Source organism: Saccopteryx leptura, chromosome 2, assembly GCF_036850995.1.
Source record: "Saccopteryx leptura isolate mSacLep1 chromosome 2, mSacLep1_pri_phased_curated, whole genome shotgun sequence".
Classification (NCBI taxonomy): domain Eukaryota; kingdom Metazoa; phylum Chordata; class Mammalia; order Chiroptera; family Emballonuridae; genus Saccopteryx; species Saccopteryx leptura.
In genome coordinates, this window is record NC_089504.1 from 317,971,007 (window position 1) to 317,984,922 (window position 13,916).

A 13,916-nucleotide genomic window follows, 5' to 3' on the forward strand; every position below is an offset into this window, starting at 1 on the left:
TGGTTAACAAAATTATACAGGTTTCGGGTGTACAGTTCCACAACACATCATCTGGACACTGTATTGTGTTCACCACCCAAACATGCACTAAAAGAACAGGAATTCAGCAGCTGTGATCATGTAGATAGATGTCTTTAATCATGAAGAAATTCTTTTATAGCTGTATATCATATATATTTCAGCCTATCATAGCATTATAGTATTTTTTTGTAAAAAAGTCTACCTCCTCCCCAGCTATACAAATATGTCTAATTTTTGAACAATTAGAATAAAAATTAAGAGCTAAATAAACATTAGTAATACGGTTAGTCATTTCTATACTTTATATTTTTCCTCATTTGGTCACAATATCCTTTTTTTCATTTTCTCTTCTCTTCTTTATTAGCTTTAAATATCCTTACTGGTTCTTGAACAAGACAGTTCTAAGAGTTGCATTGAATGGGCAGGCTTCTACTAATGGGTGGTAAGATTGATTCATCTTTAACCCCAAATTCAAATTATAACAGGAGACACTGTTACTAATGGAGCATGATGAGTTTGCCTTTATTTCAGTATTAAACTAGTGTCACTTCATTAATTTTAAAAGGTATTTGATTTACCTGTTAAGAAGTTTATAAGAATTCCTTTACTTTCAGTTTCTTAAGAAGGCCAAAGTATTTTGCATACTCCTCTCTGCTTGATGTGTTTTTCCACAGTTCTGTAAGAAACGAAACCATGTTTGAAACCAAAACCACGTTTGCAAACAAAAGATAGGTGCTGTCAAGTGCTTCCATTTTCAGTGGTCTTTTATTTTAAATGGCTCTTATAAAGCGTTATTTGCTTCCAACATAAAAGTTACTATTGTAATTGGATCAGAAGTTGCTAGGTACTACAGTTTTCTTGGAGAAATTTAGAATATCCCATAGATCAGGTACCCTAAGGCTGGTCATGAACATGTGGGAAATTTTTCATAAAAGTAGAAGTTACTAAACCTATGAAGGTGCATAAAACATTTTGGGCCCATTTGGCTTTGATGTGGATTTTGACTTTTTTCTCTAAATTTTCATTCTATCCCAATTTCAAGCTTCTTGCACTATGGGAAAACCTGTTAAAGAATTTCTTTGCAAGGAGAACTGGTGGCTTTAAGTCTATGAGGATACAATGTATAGAAAATTATACTAACAATGACAGTATTTACCAGGCCCATCTGCTATATCTGTCTCTTAGTGTCTCCCTACTCATTCAAAGCCTAAGGAGGTGGAACAACTATAAATAGTTTTTTCAATTACATCAAGATACACCTACTACATTTTTGGTGGAACAGTTGTATGTTGTTAAATATAATACGAGTGCCGAAGATCTCCCCTCTTTTCTAAGACATTCTGTAGTTCTAAGACATTCTGTAGTCGGGGGATAGTAATTGAAGGAGCTGCTATGCTCCATGCACCTTCACCAGGACCACAAGGATTCCAAGCATGAAATGAACAACAACACAATGCCCATTGTCATCCAGGAACTGAGGTTAGTGTTGGAATGAATAATGAAAGATGGCAAGTGCCGACCAAGGAGGAGGAATCCCTTCCTATGCGAGAGTCATGGGGAAGATCAGAGAACTCATGAAAGATGTAGGAATTTCATCTTTAGGACGTGTTGACTTTATTAAACTATGTTGATCTTGAACATAATCATTTTGCATTTTTTTTCTCTTAAAAAAAAGAGTGGAACTGGAGAGAAAGTCTTTATAAACTTAGGTTTTCAAACATTTAAAATACTCAGTTTGAGACAGTGTTCAAATATGGCAAGTGGAGATATGAGGCAATTTTCCACGTATTTCAAGTCAGTAGATACAGCTTTCAGTGATCACAACTTTATTGGAACATGGCCTTACCTTTGTGCCTTCATGTATACGTAGTTTTGAAGATCATTGCATATACAATAAGCTATTTCCCTTATAGCATTGCGTAGATCATTGACCATTTGAGTTGTTGTGTGCATCATTGTATACATAAAATTTGTTTACATCAACTGACTGCCATTGGACACACCACAGACAATTTTACATATAGTGTTTCCTGTGTTATTTGCATATACCATTGACGTCATTGCATATACAATGACAGACAATATGTACATGTCTGCTTTTGCTGTTCTGCATTTCTTCCCATGATCTGTTTTATGGCAGAGCCTCTTCCCCAGAAAATAATGAGGCTTCAGTAAAGGAGTCCCTGAGGCAGATGGCATGGAGCTATCATGTGCATCCCTAATTATTTTGTTAATAAACAATAAGCTATATTTAGTTACCGGCAGGAACATTCCCATTTTGTAAATGTGCCTCTGACCTTTTTCTTCTTAAGTGAAGGAAACAGCAATAGCTAGCCAGACCTTATTTTGTTCCACATGCCAGCTGGAGACGAGGTTTTGATGATAGAAATGAGAATCAATTTTGAAATTCACGTCATTATAAGCCATTTAGTGAAGAGCTGCTGCAGAAATTAAAGGAGTTTTCTACACTGAAGAGTTACATCTCAGTTCTTCACTTCCGATCTTAGCCAAGGTTCCTCTGGAGTAGACTAAGGGCGCGATTCCCCATTCCTCCTGGGATAACTGAGAATGTCCTGGTTCATATCCAGCTCCTCGGAATAATAGCCTGTCCACAAACTCTCCTGACCCATGAAGGCCAGATGATTCCCACCCTGCCGAGCAAGTGACTGTGATAATGTTCAGGTTATCGGATATGCTAATGCATGAGAAGTAACTGCAGACCAAGGAAAATGTGTTAAAATTGAATTCCGCAAGACAGTTTCTTTCTTAGTTCTGTCTACCCTGATGACTGAAGTTTTGATACAATCCAAGGGCCTTTTGATGGTAATGGCTAAAGATTTAACTTATGAAAATTTACTTAATGAAGACAACCAAAGGATTTTTAATAATGAATACCTGTTCTTGAGTGAGAATCCACTTACCAAATGGTAAGCCAAGAATAATGTTTGGAATCAACACAGTGAGTGCCTTTGCAAAACTTCCCATTCCTCTTTACTGAAACACCATGTGAATCACTAGTATTGTTTTAAAAAAAAATTACTTGTTGTTACGGTTCAATTTATATTTGTCTATTATGATCTGAGCTTTTCTTATATGTCATACTTCCAGAAAGTCAATTATTTATCAATTTGTCCCCCGAAATATCCATTTATTATTTAATTAATTCTTATATTCACTCATTTAACAGATACTGACTGAGTGCCGATTATGTCTAGAGAACCATGGTTGGCAGTGGTCATTAAGTGATAATTAAAATGCAGTCCTGGACCTTCAGAAGGTTGATAATCCTCAGCTTGCTTCTGTACCGGTTCAGGGTGTGTTCTGAGTTTCTCGTGGTTGCAAAGAATAAATGCGATTTCTGTGTCTTGGACTTGGTTATCATATGTTCATTTGCCTCTGTTTTTTCACAGAAGACCTTATTTCTATGCACATTAAAAGTATAATATTCAGTCCCATTTGCCACCCTATGTAAAATTCTCTTCTTAAAAAAATATTCCTATAATCTAGCTTTCATTTGAATATCCTCAGGAATAGACGGGTGTTGCCCATATTTAGAAAAGGACACAATGAGAGTTCTGTTGTTGCTGGGAACGATTTCTGTATAGATCTGTGAGGTATTACATGACTCTGTGCCTTTTGTGATAATCCCCAGTCCTAGGTGCTTGTAATTTGTTCATTTTTGTGCATATATGTGAAATATTAATGAAAATGTATCAAAGCTGTTTTGAGTGAAATACTGCCTATATAGTATTATATAGTCAGAGGTCCTAATTTAAGCACTACACTTTTTTTATAAAGTAAATTAAGGTTCCATAATCATTTCTAGGCATCATATATCATTAATCATGCAGTTGAGGAGGCATTTGATCAAAACGAGCATCTTAGTTTCTTATGGATGTTAAAACAAATTGTGCTGGAGCAGTCTCAGATTTCCAGGCGGTCAAGAACAGTTTACATCATAATTCGGTTAGTTATCCTATTAGGTCTCTTTTTCAGCCTTAGGTAATTGACAAATTTCATAAGTATGTCTTTCATGCCTTAGATCATAAAAGTATTAAATTTGACACAATACACAGAAAGCCTGTGGCACATCATTAGAGAGCGCTCTTCAAGTTGATATCAGCATTAGTCAACAAATCTGGAGCATAATTATTAACTATTTTTGAATTTACCTAAAACAGTTATCTCTCAGACAACACTTCATCATTTCACAGTTATCGGAGATATTGCCACATGCTTAGCTAAAATTAAATTGGTGCTGCATCTACGGAATGTATTGTGTCCTATTAAATAAGAATGTGATCATAGAAGGAAATCCTTATAACCTACCACAGCTCCTCTAATACCACCAATGCCCCATTTCTTTTATTCTAAATATTTCTCACCTATACGCCAAATTTTGAATAATAGTCTATTTTTTTTAGACTTACTAATAAGTCCCCTCTTTTTTGTTTAACTTAAAGGGTTTTTGTTGTTTGTATGTTTTGGCTGCCTTTACTTTTCTGGAAGCCCCTTTAATACATATTCAAGGAAGTTACCCTTCCATTTAAGAGCAATGCCGGTCCTTGGGGATGTAATCTGAATGTTTCCAAAATATTAAAGCAGCTAAGGGTATGCCTGTCTTATTAGGTCCTACCTTGATGCCAGAAATAATTCCCTGTACTCAGTGAGGAGCTCCGTTTTTCCTAGGACAATCAGAAAGCTGTTGCCCTTGTAGGAGGTAGAAATGGGAGGTGAGCCCCTCTGTCCTGCCATCATTGGATAACAGATGATCAAATCACATCTTCTTTCTCCTGTTTTGTTTCAAATATCCTTGAATACTCTTTTTGTTTTGACTACCTTTTTATATAAGCATTAATTTAACCCTCTCTTTTAGTAATGATTGTAACCCTGATCTTTCAGCTCCTCTGTCTCCTAACAGATGTTAATCAATGCCCATGGTTTCTTTGGGCTACTTCTATTTAACCAGTAATTAGGCTTGGTTGAAGCTCATTCATCCTACTTCTTGTGGTAGGTCACATGCCACACCTTCTAGTTGTTTCTGTCCCACTGTAAATGAAATCTGAGCTCATAAGCAAGCAACTGTTAGCACTTTGGATGACAGCTGTTTTTTCTTTATCAGTGAGATCATTCTCAATCACATACTTAAGTGTTATTTTTCTTAAGGTCCCATTTCACCAACAGCATTATTTTAGCTCAGCTTTCCTTTGTCCCTCACAATATACTTTTCAAAACATGCTCACATCACATACACTTTTCACTGTTCAGAGGGCCATTTCAATGTACTGAGTTATGTCTTTTTTTTTTCTTTTCAATTATGAAGAAAAATTCAATGATGACTTCTTTGCGTGTTTATAGTCTGTGAATTGGTTTTACTCTATAATGTCATAGATGTCTCACTGAAATTCCTACTTTCTCCTCTTTGTCTGTTTATTCCCCAGAAATTTTAACAGCTTTATCCATGCGTCATTGATGTACACAAATATATATATATATTTTTTAACTGTGCAGTTTGATCCTTTTTATTTATGGATACACTCACGAACCCACTGCCACAATCAAGATAATGAATAGATCCATCACCCAGGAAGTTTTCTGTTTCTTTGCAATCCTTACCTTTTCCCTTCTTTTTCCCCATCCTCAAGCAAGCATTGACCTGCTTTTGTTCCTATGGATCAGTTTTCATTTCCTAGAATTTTATATAAATGTCATTGTACTGTATGTACTCCACCCACCCCCAGATTTTATCAAGCAGCATAATTATTTTTAGAATAATTTTATGAATCATGTAAATCAACATCCATTCCTTTTTATTCCTGCATAGTGTTTTTTTCAATGGCTACAAACAATTTGTTTACTTGTTCATCTGCTAATAGACATGTGGGTTGTTTCCAGCTTTGATCAATTACATATAAAGCTGCTGGGAACATCATAGACAGGACGTTGTATGTTCACATGCTTCATTTCCTCTTGAGAAAATACCCTAGAGGGGGATAGTGGGATCACTGGTCAGTAGTACAAACCACTTTATCCATTCAGATGATTCTTTGCCCATCTGTGGGTGGGTAGTTTTTTCGTAGGTGCAGGCTAATCATGACTCAACTGAAAAATCAAGGGCGCCCCCTGCTGATTCTTTGGAGTTATCTTTCTCTCTCTGCAGCTCCTTCCTTGGCTTCTAAGTTCAGCTAACCTTGATCTCCCCAGCTCTCAGATCTACCTTCTCAACTTGGGGATTCTGCCAGGTTCTGCCTGGGTTTCTTTTTGTGTCTTAGCCCCAATCCTCTTTCAAGATAGGAAGCTGGGGAAATTGGTCTTACTTCCTGTATGTCTCTGGGCACCTCAGGGAATCATAGTCCTTTGTTGCTTCCTATCTTCTAACTTGCAAGCCATTGTTTTATGTCTTTCATTTGCCTTTTCAGGCAGGAAAGCAAATTTAAGTTTTGTTACTCTACTTGGTTGGAAGCAGGGGTTCTGAAATACAAATTATTATATATACATTTTCTATGGTGACTTCAGTATTGACCTTTTAGTGGACTGATTATTTGTGAGATAATGTAATTTGTGGATTTTCCTCTGATGAGGTGTTTTTTTCCTATCAATGACTCCATTTTTTATTTCTAAGGTAACATTTTGGTTCTTTTTAGTATCTCTCTGCAAATACTTTATTTCTCCCTGTTGTATCTGATCATTACTGCTCTTTTTAATAGCTGACATTACTTATTTTATATATTTGAGAACCTAAACCATACATCTGTCCACTGGTCCTAAATTGCTATTACATCTGGGGTTCATCTGCATGATTTTGTTAGCTGACTTGGGTGACACTCTTTTTTTCTGATGCTTTGAAATTTTGGTTTGCACACTCTTCTTGACAACCAGAGTCTGTCTGTTCCTCTCTCTCTTTCTCTCCCATCCTTTTCGGCCGTATAGTTTTGTGGCTTTTTTTTTTTTTCTTTTCTTTTCTTTTCTGAAGCTGGAAACGGGGAGAGACAGTCAGACAGACTCCCGCATGCGCCCGACCGGGATCCACCCGGCACGCCCACCAGGGGCGACGCTCTGCCCACCAGGGGGCGATGCTCTACCCCTCCGGGGCGTCGCTCTGCTGCGACCAGAGCCACTCTAGCGCCTGGGGCAGAGGCCAAGGAGCCATCCCCAGCGCCCAGGCCATCTCTGCTCCAATGGAGCCTTAGCTGCGGGAGGGGAAGAGAGAGACAGAGAGGAAGGAGGGGGTGGGGGTGGAGAAGCAAATGGGCGCTTCCCCTATGTGCCCTGGCCGGGAATCAAACCCGGGTTCCCCGCATGCCAGGCCGACGCTCTACCACTGAGCCAACAGGCCAGGGCCTTTGTGGCTTTTTCTATTCAGCTTCCCAGATGTCCGATCAAGAAGTCCATCCTACGTGGATGAGCCTGGGCCTCAGCCGGGCAGTGTTATTGGGGAATCACAGGTCCAGTCCCCAAGCCAGGGGGTGCCTTTACTCAGCTCAGCTGTGCCTGTTTCCCAACTCTTCTGGGCACACACACATCTCATCTTCCCAAGTCAGTAGGCTCCTATTTTCAGTCTCTCTTACAAGTGGCCCAACAGGGTCCTGGGTTCCTCGGTTCAGTCCTGACACACGTAGCAGGTTCCCATCACTGGCACTGCCCAAAACCCAAACGTCCTGCTTCCTCCACGTGTCCCCAGACATCAGGTCCAGCAGGTTCAACTGCTGTCCTCATTGCTTGCATTTTGGTTGCCTTTCTCATGCATGGAGATGTTTACTTTATTTTTTATCTCGGCTATGTTTTCTTTTTCCAATTTTCTTTTTATCCATCTTATCTAAACATACTGTGTATTCAGACCAGAAGGAGGCCTCCAAGCCTGAATGCATAATGCTATTTTGCATGAAAGTCTCCTTTTTCATTTATTCTTTTCATCTGATACATAATTCTCAGCTCAGTTATTAAGGATAGTTCTATACTTAATTGAAAGTTCTTTTCTACCATTTAAAAAAAAAATTAGACTCCAGACTCATAGTCTCCAGTGGTGGTAGAACCACCCCCGTGGGCACCATGTCCGGGCAGAAGCCATTTATCATGAGCAAAGAACTCCACGCTCTCTCCTGAACCATCCACTAAGTCCATGTTTTTCTCTCAGAGGTAGTAATTTACAAAGCTTATCATTATAAGCTATCGCTAAGTTTTTAGTGCAAATTTCATCTATTTCCCTAGGTTCTCTGTTATAATTTATCATTCAGCCCCAGTAGAGTGGGCATCTAGAATGCAAATGCTGTGTATTTGTATAGTTCATACACACACACACACACACACACACACACACACAAATATTCTGAGGGGGAAGAAGGTGTGTATGTGAGACAGAGGTTTGGAGGGAGTTGGGAGGGAAGCAGGAGAGAGAGGAAAAAGAGCAATATTAACAGAGAGAGAGAGAGAGAAAGGAAGGGAGGGAGGCAACAGCATCCTTACTGTTAGGGAATAGTAGTAAGAGTTCCATACCATACACATCCTTCAAGTCACTCTAACAATTTACTAGTTATTTATTCGACGTTTTTGGTTCTATTATTTCTAGACAGTTATACTTAAGTCATCTGAGAAACTAAGAGTTTGTGACTATTTAAAACCCTCTGTCGCCCCACCAGGCGGTGGCGCAGTGGATGGAGCGTCAGACTGGGATGCCGAGGGCCCAGGTTCGAGATGCCGAGGTCGCCAGCTTGAGCGCGGGCTCATCTGGTTTGAGCAAAGCTCACCAGCTTGAATCCAAAGTCGCTGACTTGAGCAAGGGGTTACTCCATCTGCTGAAGGCCCGCGGTGAAGGCACGTGTGGGAAAGCAATCAATGAACAACTAAGGTGTCGCAATGCGCAGCGAGGGGCTGGTGGTTGATGCTTCTCATCTCTCCGTTCCTGTCTGTCTGTCCCTGTCTATCCCTCTCTCTGACTCTCTCTCAGTCTCTGTAAAAAAAAAAAAAAACAAAAAAAAAACCCCTCTGCCACTTCTTCGACATTCCATTTATTTCCCCTCTGAGCTCCCATGATGTCCACTGGGTACAGTTATACTCTCCGCGCTATCTCAGGAAGCGCGTCCGCTCTGTGTGTGGTGTTCCCAAGGTCCGTGTGAAGAAAGGGTCATCGTCCTTAATCCTTGGATCGATAGAGGTTATACATTTCACTAGCCAAATGAACAAAGTAATCAACCACCCCAAATGACATTGCTTGATAGATCAAAGAGAAACAGGAAGTTTTTCATCAACCTTTTATACCATGTTCCTCAGGAAACTCTGACATCTGCCCTCCCTTTGAGGTTACTCACTATTCTCTCCACAGGCTTCTGCTACGGAGTAAGTCTTAACTCGTATTTTTCCTTCTTTTTAGAGTTTTGCTTCCCATAAAGTTGTCAATAAAGTATTTTTTTTTTAAATAATGAGTTTAATGGGATTAAGTAGTTGTATGTTAACTGCCTTCTTACTGAAAAATGGTAACACAGCAAGAATTGGGTAATTTAAGAAGACATGTTCTGGAATGTTTTTGCAGGACACATTAGGGGAAATCTTTTATATTTCAACAATTAGTTGAATGTTTTTTCTCCTCTTCACTCATTGTAATAACTGCTTGTTAACTTCAATGGCCAAACCACCTGGTTGCTTTTTGTAACACATAGGTAGTACTTTATACAAAATTAGCTATACAAAGTCTCCTAATTTGGAAACAATATATCTAACAGACTGGAAAATCTATTATAATCTCTTGATGACTGGATAGGTTGTAATTCCAGAAATTTATCTACAGCTCCTCCAAAATTATTACAGAATTCAAAGTGAAATAGGCATGACCTTAGGGATTATTAGATATTACAATAGGAAAACATTACAGCCTATCAATAAAGCACAAAATAGAAAGCAGAGACAATTAATTCATATGGTTAGTGAGCAGATTATCCAGAGAGTGGTTCCAAGGAGGTACTGCCAACTAGATTTTTCAGGATACAAATTCTGAGTTGGAGAATAGCACACAGAAATTTATTAGGGAATTTTAGCCCGGCGGCGGCGGGGGGGGGGGGGGGGGGGGCTGTAAAAGAAAAGGGGATGCAGGGGAACTAGGCAGAGGGAGAGGTCAAGATACATTGTAGTCTCTTGTACTTTGTGTATTCACCACACAAAGAGTGTAGTGGTGGCCTGACCTGTGGTGGCGCAGTGGATAAAGCGTTGACCTGGAAATGCTGAGGTCGCTGGTTCGAAACCCTGGGCTTGCCTGGTCAAGGCACATATGGGAGTTGATGCTTCCAGCTCCTCCCCCCCCCCCCCTTCTCTCTCTCTGTCTCTCCTCTTGCTCTCTCTGTCTCTCTCTCTCCTCTCTAAAATGAATAAATTAAGGAAAAAAAAAGAGTGTAGTGGTTACCAGGGGGAGGGGAAGGGATGAGACGGAGGGGGTGGGAGGACAGGAGGGGCACAAAGAAAACCAGATAGAAGGTGACAGAAGACAATTTGACTTTGGGTGATGGGTATACAACATAATCAAATGTCAAAATGACCTGGAGATATTTTCTCTGAATCTGTGTACTCTAATGAATCAGTGTCACCCCATTAGAATTAATTGTCTAAATTAAAAAAAAAAAAAGTTAAATAAATAAATAAATAAATAAATAAAACCAGTAGCTGAGGGGCCATGCAGCAGTATTAAAAAAAGAGAGAGAGCCTGACCTGTGGTGGCGCAGTGGATAAAGCGTCGACTTGGAAATGCTGAGGTCGCCAGTTCGAAATCCTGGGCTTGCCTGGTCAAGGCACATATGGGAGTTGATGCTTCCAGCTCCTCCCCCCTTCTCTCTCTCTGTCTCTCCTCTCTCTTTCCTCTCTAAAATGAATAATAATAATAAAAAAAAAGCGTCGGCCTGGCGTGCAGGAGTCCCAGGTTCAATTCCCGGCCAGGGCACACAGGAGAAGCGCCCATCTGCTTCTCCACCCCTCCCCCTCTCCTTCCTCTCTGTCTCTCTCTTCCCCTCCCACAGCCAAGGCTCCATTGGAGCAGCGATTGCCCAGGCGCTGAGGATGGCTCCATGGTCTCTGCCTCAGGTGCTAGAATGGCCCTGGTTGCAATAGAGCAACACCCCAGATGGGCAGAGCATCGCCCCTTGGTCGCATGCCGGGTGGATCCCGGTCGGGCGCATGCGGGAGTCTGTCTGACTGCCTCCCCGTTTCCAACTTCAAAAAAATACAAAAAAAAAAAAGATACAATGTAGTCTCAAAGGAGGCTTCAACCATTTCTACAGGGCAATGGCTTTGAGACCATGAGGACCCTTCTGAGTTTTCCCAAGTTGGGGTGAGAGGCCTGTCCCTCTCCAACCCCTGTTCAACCAATTATTGTTTCCGTACAACCCCAGGAAGGTGCACGACCTTGGGTAAAGTCCCCCTTTTTAACTTGGGAAATTCCTGAAGAGGAATTACAACTACCATAGTTTCCCATATATAAGATGCTCCCATGTATAAGATGCACCTTCATTTTGGGGCCCAAAATTTGATTATTTTTATTTCATTTTTTTTAGAGAAGAGAGACAGAGAGAGAGAGAGAGAGAGAGAGAGAGAGGGAGAGAGAAGGGGGGAGGAGCAGGAAGCATCAACTCCCATATGTGCCTTGACCAGGCAAGCCCAGGGTTTTGAACCAGCAACCTCAGTGTTCCACGTTGACGCTTGATCCACTGAGCCACCACCAGTTAGGCTGGGGCCCGAAATTTGAAAAAAAAAAAAAAAGTATTACATAAAGTTATTGAACTCAAGTTTTATTCATCATAAAATTCATACAACTCCTCATCGCTGTCAAAACTCCCATCCATTAGCTTGTCCTCATCTGTGTCTGAGGATGAATCACTGTCTTCAACAATGAGCGCAAAAACAAGCACAAAAAAGCAGGAAATGCAAGTAAAAAAATCTACAACCACTGTATAAGACTGCCCAGTTTTCAGACCCCCAATTTTTTGAAAATGGTGCATCTTATGCATGGGGAAATACAGTAACAAGCATCTGTCCCTTTCTGAGATCTCTACTGAATGCATACAGCTATTCAACAGGTGTGCTCAATCTTGTCCAGTCTGAAATCAACATAGTCGCAGCCCTGGGTGTCCTCGGGTTGCTCTTGGTTTCAGAATCCCCTCCAGCTGGTTTTTAGAGACACAGCTTGGTGTTCATTCAGAACCTGAACTGTAGAGACTCAGTGTTGATCCCAGGCACATTGTCGGAACTCTTTTCTATGGTGTTCCCCTTTCTGGTACTGTGTCCTACAGAGTCTTGTCCTCGGTAGCTTTGATTCTAATTTCCCTGTCTCTCTCTCTCTCAGTGCTGCTGCTGTTTGTATTTGGGGCAATCTCCACGGGCTGTGATCCTGAACGTGAACCAGGCAGGAGGCCAGGAAGCTGGCAGGGCTCACCTCATTTGTTCATTTTCTCTCATGAGTCACAGTCCTGCCCTGTCTGTGGTCCAACCCCTCCTCAAATAAAAGGGGTCATTTTATACTTCTTTTCAGCTTTGTAACTTTTGTGGTAGGATAGCTATTCTACCCTAGCTGAAAGCAGAAATAAGGCATATAAATATCATTACATGAATGATCTATCTGGGATGGTTTGCAAAATGATCTTTATTAGTGTGGTCCTCATTGGATAAATTATTTTATTGTCAGCCTTTAAATTTCAAATTTGAAAGGTGGTGCATATATTTTGGTGAACTGTAAATTGGATAATCTGTTGAATATTTCCCTCGTATTTACTCCCGTTAGCAGTCACATTCACTCCAAAAAAATAAAATTATGCCTGTTAGTGCTAAGCATTATGTCCTGTTTTCTGTAATGTATTTATGTGCAACCATAGTTATTTTATAAAAGTGGTATAAATTAGGAGTCTCTTTGTTCTGTATTAGTGCTATTTTTCTAATAAATATTTTTGCATTCTTGCTCTTTTGCCAATCACTTATTATATTTTGCCAAAAGCATTTCATTTCATTTAGTAATTCAAAAGGCTTCTCTAAAAATGTGATTATAGAGTTATTGGCTGTCTCTTTAGCGTTAGTGAAAATATCACCTGATTCACTATATATCTTAGTTCTCTTGAATACAAGGGCTTAATGTAAGATTAGGCCTCATCTTAAAAACTCATCTTTCTTGAACTCGAAACTTTTGACAGCAAAATATATTATTTTAGAGTTTGTGTGTAATTCCTTTTTGTTTCACTTACAATCTACTAAACGATAAAACCTTAAACCAGATATGAGGAACTAATAGATTGTTGCATATTTTTCTTCCTCGTGATTTTTAGTTGAAGAATTCATGGTAAATTGATCAACGCTCAACCAATTAGACTTTGACATGTACTAATAAGATCTAATTGAGGAATTATGAAGACATTTGCTCAGGAGAAAATGAGCGCATAATTATACCATAAAGAGGTTATGGGATCAGTGTAACCCAGCTGGAAGAGTATTAGTCCAAGTCCCCTCGGCATCTGTAAAGGACATTTCATAATATCTCTGTGAAATACGGCCGTGCCACGGCCAGCTGAGAGATGTAGAAGACGCCATCGTCCATTTACAGAAGTTTAACTTTCAATGTCTATTTTTCCCCTTTGGTCTCTACCTTGTCCAGGTGCTGGGGGCTGGTCTCCTTCCGACAGTGACCATTATCAATGGCTTCAGGTTGACTTTGGCAATCGGAAGCAGATCAGTGCCATCGCAACCCAAGGAAGATACAGCAGCTCGGACTGGGTGACCCAGTACCGCCTGCTCTACAGTGACACCGGGAGGAACTGGAAACCGTACCACCAAGATGGGAATATCTGGGTGAGTTATTGTCAGAAAAGCCAAGACACCAAGCTGAGCTGCAGCTGTCTGACCCGCGACCCTCTCTGCCCTGGTGCAGGCTGGGG

At 40.3% G+C, this 13,916-nt stretch overlaps 1 protein-coding gene across 1 annotated transcript in view; it reads left to right on the plus strand.

Annotated features, from left to right (window-relative positions):
• Nucleotides 1–13,916, plus strand: part of CNTNAP2 (contactin associated protein 2) — a 1,312,105-nt gene that overhangs the window by 435,747 nt on the left and 862,442 nt on the right. Inside the window, exon 3 of the mRNA XM_066362952.1 lies at nt 13,637–13,830. Coding sequence (XP_066219049.1) covers nt 13,637–13,830 — 194 coding nt within the window. The remainder of the gene's footprint in view (nt 1–13,636; nt 13,831–13,916) is intronic.